General features: G+C 54.1%; 1 protein-coding gene across 1 annotated transcript in view; it reads left to right on the top strand.

The window, feature by feature from the left end:
* Positions 1-98: 98 nt before the first annotated feature.
* LOC104389467 overlaps positions 99-5,474 on the top strand; it is a 7,529-nt gene continuing 2,153 nt past the window's right edge. The window contains exons 1-4 of the mRNA XM_009998463.1: positions 99-210; positions 1,410-1,652; positions 3,690-3,980; positions 4,269-4,366. Of these exons, the coding sequence (XP_009996765.1) occupies positions 99-210; positions 1,410-1,652; positions 3,690-3,980; positions 4,269-4,366 (744 nt within the window). The remainder of the gene's footprint in view (positions 211-1,409; positions 1,653-3,689; positions 3,981-4,268; positions 4,367-5,474) is intronic.

The following is a 5,474-nucleotide window of genomic DNA, read 5'->3' as shown; positions in this document are numbered from 1 at the left end:
CCGTCCTTCAGCTGCAAGTCTTGCAGTTATGGGTGTCCCAGCTCAGAGGGAGTGGCTGGGGCTGAGATTTCCACCCTGCCTGGGCACTTCATGCTAGCATGACCCATCAGCTGCTGGCTCTGAGCTTACTCCTCGTTCTTCTATCACTGTTGGAAGCCCATGGCCAGAAAGAACCTGATCCCAAGGTCCCAGGAGTGGCCCTGGAACCAGGTAAGAAAGGGTTCCTGCTTTCCCCTGAAGGGATTTTGCTGCTTCTCCCCCTGCAAGTTTGATAGGCATCTCGATCGCCTGCAGCCGGGAGCTGCCTGCTCTCTCTGGGCAGGAGCTATAGCCAGTGCGGGTGCCCTGAGGGTGGTGGGGAGAAGATGGGATTGCAGCAAGGCAGTTTGCCAGATGTATCTTGGAGGTTGCAGGTGGGAATCTGGCATGGATTTGAGCATCATGAATCAGGGGAAGCGTCTTCAGGGAGCAGGGCTGCCACTTTCTGTACACACCCCATCCTCAGGTGTGCCCAAGGGACACTGTGGCTGCTGAGAGCTGAACAAAAGTGATCTTGCTGTCAATTTTCCAGCTGGATGGGTTTGGGGAGCAGTAGGGTAGGTCCTGGCTGTGTGCCAGTGGGACCCAGCTGCTGGGTGTGGTGCTGAGCTGGGCATCTCTTGCCTTCTGTAACCAGGGCTGTTTGCGAGCAAAGCCTGACCATAAGTGGTTTGCTCACCAGCATGTCTGTACTTATTCAGCACTGTTCAGAGGGTGGTCTGAACCTTGTCACATCCCTTCTCTACCTCTCTGGGAGAAAAGAGCTTGTATTTTAAGCATGCTGAGGACTACCCAAGTCCCTTGAAAACAGTGGAACACGGAAGTGCTCCTTCCTAGGTGTGAGTATCCTTGATGGTAGGAATCATTGCCACAAAGCCTTCCCCTACAGCACACATCAAACTGCTGGCACAGTTTGTGCCTCTTCAGCCCAGAGGATAGTAAACGTGGTGAGGAAGGGATGTGGAGGAGGACGCAGGCATTGTGGCAGGGAAAAGGGCCAGGGGCTGTGTTAAAGCAAAGGATGTGCCTGGACAAGGCATTGCTCACCCCCATGTCCCATTGCATGGTAGCATGGAGCAGCAGAAGAGAAGCTGAGGGACTGACATAGCCAGCACAGGGACCCCAGAAATGTAACAGGTGTATGTGTGATCACTGTGGGAGATATGAGCCATGAATAGCAAGACATGCAACCCAGAAGGGCCAGTGGTGCTGTGGACCATCAAGGGCAGCCTGAGCTTGGGTGGGTGACATGTCTGAATGGGTGGCTGGAGGGAATTTCCTAGGGCAGAGAAAATCTCTTTTCCACCACTCACCCCTGCTGCACCTCATCACCTCCCAGCCCAACTAACAAGCACTTTCACCTCTACCAGAAATGTGCCAAAGACCTCGATGGGACTCAAGACTCCAATTGGCACCAGACCAGCAGAATTACAAGAAGAATGAAGAAGTGATGCTGAGTTGCATCGATGGTTTCCAGCCATCCTTCACCAGCGTCAAGTGTGGGAGTGAAGTCCGGTCCATCACTCATGGGAAACCTGTATACAGGGAAGTCTGGCTTGGAAGGGACAGCAAAGGTGTCTGGATTCGCATTCGGTCCAGAGTGGAGTGCCTGGGTAAGGGAGGCATGAGGAGCTCTCCTTTCTGGCCCCCCGGAGCAGGGGAAGCAGCAGGCTGTGTGTGCACAGGAGGTTTTGTGCTCTGCCTGCCTGGGGACACGGCAGGTGCGTTAAAGCAAAGGATGTGCCTGGACAAGGCATTGCTCACCCCCATGTCCCATTGCATGGTAGCATGGAGCAGCAGAAGAGAAGCTGAGGGACTGACATAGCCAGCACAGGGACCCCAGAAATGTAACAGGTGTATGTGTGATCACTGTGGGAGATATGAGCCATGAATAGCAAGACATGCAACCCAGAAGGGCCAGTGGTGCTGTGGACCATCAAGGGCAGCCTGAGCTTGGGTGGGTGACATGTCTGAATGGGTGGCTGGAGGGAATTTCCTAGGGCAGAGAAAATCTCTTTTCCACCACTCACCCCTGCTGCACCTCATCACCTCCCAGCCCAACTAACAAGCACTTTCACCTCTACCAGAAATGTGCCAAAGACCTCGATGGGACTCAAGACTCCAATTGGCACCAGACCAGCAGAATTACAAGAAGAATGAAGAAGTGATGCTGAGTTGCATCGATGGTTTCCAGCCATCCTTCACCAGCGTCAAGTGTGGGAGTGAAGTCCGGTCCATCACTCATGGGAAACCTGTATACAGGGAAGTCTGGCTTGGAAGGGACAGCAAAGGTGTCTGGATTCGCATTCGGTCCAGAGTGGAGTGCCTGGGTAAGGGAGGCATGAGGAGCTCTCCTTTCTGGCCCCCCGGAGCAGGGGAAGCAGCAGGCTGTGTGTGCACAGGAGGTTTTGTGCTCTGCCTGCCTGGGGACACGGCAGGTGCTGCTGGGGGCAGTGTGGAGGCAGCCCCTGAGAATGCACTGCATAAACCCTGAGGTTCACCGGTGGGTGGGAGGTTCTTGCTGAAGGTGCAGATGATAGAGTGTCCCTGAGGGCTTCTGACAAGAGCATGGGCACAAATAAGGGAAACATGGGAGAGCTATATGTGGTGGAGTTTGTGGTGTGTATGGGATCACAGGTGGAGCAGGGATATCCCGGGCTAGGACAGTGCAGCTGCGTGTTCCACAGCTTGTTCGCCCTCAGGCTAATCCACTCCAGGCTCTGTGTCATGGTGAGCACAGGCATGGCACCATCTTCTCACAGCCTATGGACACTGAGATGTCTGCCAAGGGAGAACAGCATGATAGTGGGCTGATTTGGGAACCTGGTAAGGGGTCCCCGAAGTTTTGAAAAAATAGTCTTCTGCTGCTCTCCAGCTTACTGAGTGTCCAGAGAGCTGGGCCACAGGCAGGTTCCAGGGCAGGTTCCCAGCAGGCAGCTGTGAGCATAGGTAGTGTGGGGGGCTTGGGAGAGGGGAAGGTGTGCTTCTCCTGTGTCTGCCCTGTCTGGGGACAGTTCCATGCATGGTACCAGCTTTTAGGGTCCCCTTGGGTATTTTGCTCACTTTCTGTGGCAGATTCCTGAAGCCTGAAATAGCCCTGGCTTCTTAGATGTTGCCACAAGGCATCAGGGTCAATGCTGGTCCATCAGTCACTGTGCAAGCTTTGTGCATAGTACAAGCCCCTCTTGGGTGGTCCCAGCCCCTCGAGTTCCTGGACACTCCTGGGAGGCCTGGAGGAGGACCTTTTCTCCTTCTTCCTTTCCAGGGAATGTTGTGTGAGAGGGCTACTTTGTATGGTAACCTAGAGCTCCATCTCTGATAATAATGCCAGGGAAAACAAACCTTTATCCTGGGCTCTGTGCAGAGCCAGAAATGTCTAGATCTTCATAAGAGTTGTATCTGGTGGATGAGTCTGGAGATGCTGGGACCCACATGCTCCTCAGTTTTGAGTTGCTGGGGAAAATTGCCTTGAGCAATACTAGTCCACACAGTCACCCACATTCATTCCAAACCAGACTTCTGCTGCTGTCCCACCAAGGGACCTGGCGTGTCGAGTGACCTCCTGGCTGGGTGGGGAGCAGAGCTGTCTGACCAGAGCACCATTCCAAGGCTGGGAAGGAAGTAGCTCTCTTGAAATGTTTCCTTCACAGATATCCTCCAGGTTGTTCCTGGGACCTTGGAGATTTCCAGCACCAGCATCAAACTGAACTGGACCTGCAGGCTCCCTGACACCTGCCAGGAAATGCTGGCCATGTGCCGGCTGGCAGAGCACTCCTCAGCTCCCTGTGAGGCTGAGGAGGTGAAGGGAGAGGAGAGGCTACACGGCCAGGAGGGAACATTCACTTGTCAGTCTCTTCAGCCTTTCACTCTCTACAGTGTCACCATCTCCCTACCCCCTAGCACCATCCTGTACTCCTGGTTGGCCAGAACAGAAGAAACAGGTTTGTGTATAGAGTATAGAGAGAAGGGACAGCCCTGGGCTGGGTCACAGGTAGGGGAGGTGGGTCAATATCCCCTTTGCCCCACAGCTCAGCCTCATCATCTGATCCCTCCCTGTAGGGATAGTCCTGGTACTGGGGTTGTTTGGAGCCTGTGGGGCTTTGGGGAAGGTGCAGTGCAGGTGCTGGGGCACAGCACATCCCCTCCTCACTCTCCTGTGGGTCAGGAGTTGCCTGTAGCTTGTTCTGGGCTCACACCCTCCTCACTGCCTCTTTCTCCTGTGCTTCCAGTGCCAGATGCACCCGAGGACTTGCAGCTGGATCCCAGCACGGGGTTCCTCAGGTGGAAGGCGCTGCCCCCATGCAAAGGGGAGATCCTTGGATACCAGGTACCTGGGAACCAGGGACTCCCATATGGTTCCTCTCCCTTCTTCAGGTGCCCATACCCAGAGCTCTCTGCTGGCAGCCTGGGGAGAGTGGGGAAGGGAAAGCCATGATGACCTGGGTCTGGCTGTGACAAGCATGACCATTTTTTGTCTCACCTTCACTATTGCTCATGCTGTGAAGTTGCCTTGAGAGGTGGTGGGTGCTCCCTCCCCTCTGGGCTTTCTCCCCATGTCCACTAAGCCTGGGGTATAGTAGAATTTGTGGCTGGGTGTGCAGTACTTGGTGATGTGCCTGTGGGGGTGGTCTCCTAGGGTTTCCTGTGCCTCTTGCATGCTTCTGCTTAGTTCCTGCCACAGGAAAGAATGTGGTTTGAGTCACCCTCTAAAAACTCATCTTCTTCTGGTACAGTTGCATAATTCTTTTGAGTTTTCCTCAGTGTGTGGCAAGAAGCACCAAACCTCTGTGGGTTTCAGGTTCTTCTCAACGTGCATCCCAGCTTTCTAGCAGTGATGGGGAGGTGAGACCCTTATTGTTGTGTCATGCTCCCCTAGGACAGAGCTCTGCATGGGGTTACACAGGTTCTTCATGCCACTCTTCTCTCTTTCCTTGGGACACTGGCAAACAGGGGTCCTGATGACATTGCTTGTAGGTCTATTCAGCTGGTTCCCTGCTCCCAGACAGCTCTGTTTGTGAAAAGAACCCTTTTCTGGCTGCAGCTAGCACCTATTTTGTGTATTTCCAAGATGCCATTTCCATAAAGAACCAGACATAAGTGCGGATGGCCCAGAATTGCAGGAGAAATTCAGACAATGCATGGGCAAACGTGAAGACTCCATGTGGATCTTTTGCGCATCTGTATCTCTCATCTAGATCTCTCTTGCTCTTTTCATGTATTCGAAACCCACAGACTCCAACCTTGCAGAAGAACAAAAGACAAGTTCAGGGCCCCTCACAGAGGGGATGTCACCACCGGGCCTGCAGTGTTGCAGTCCCACACCCTGACCTGGCCTCTGGCTCCTTACACATGCACACGCCTCTCCAAAGCAGCCGGCCTCCCTCTGGCCCTCAGCTCTTCCTCTTGCCAGCCTGGAGCTCCAGGCACGGGGCCCA

The sequence above is a fragment of the Chaetura pelagica genome, unplaced genomic scaffold, assembly GCF_000747805.2.
Source record: "Chaetura pelagica isolate M959 unplaced genomic scaffold, ChaPel_1.0 scaffold925, whole genome shotgun sequence".
NCBI lineage: Eukaryota > Metazoa > Chordata > Aves > Apodiformes > Apodidae > Chaetura > Chaetura pelagica.
Note: the sequence above shows the minus strand (reverse complement) of the source record. Positions and strands in the feature narration are given on the sequence as shown.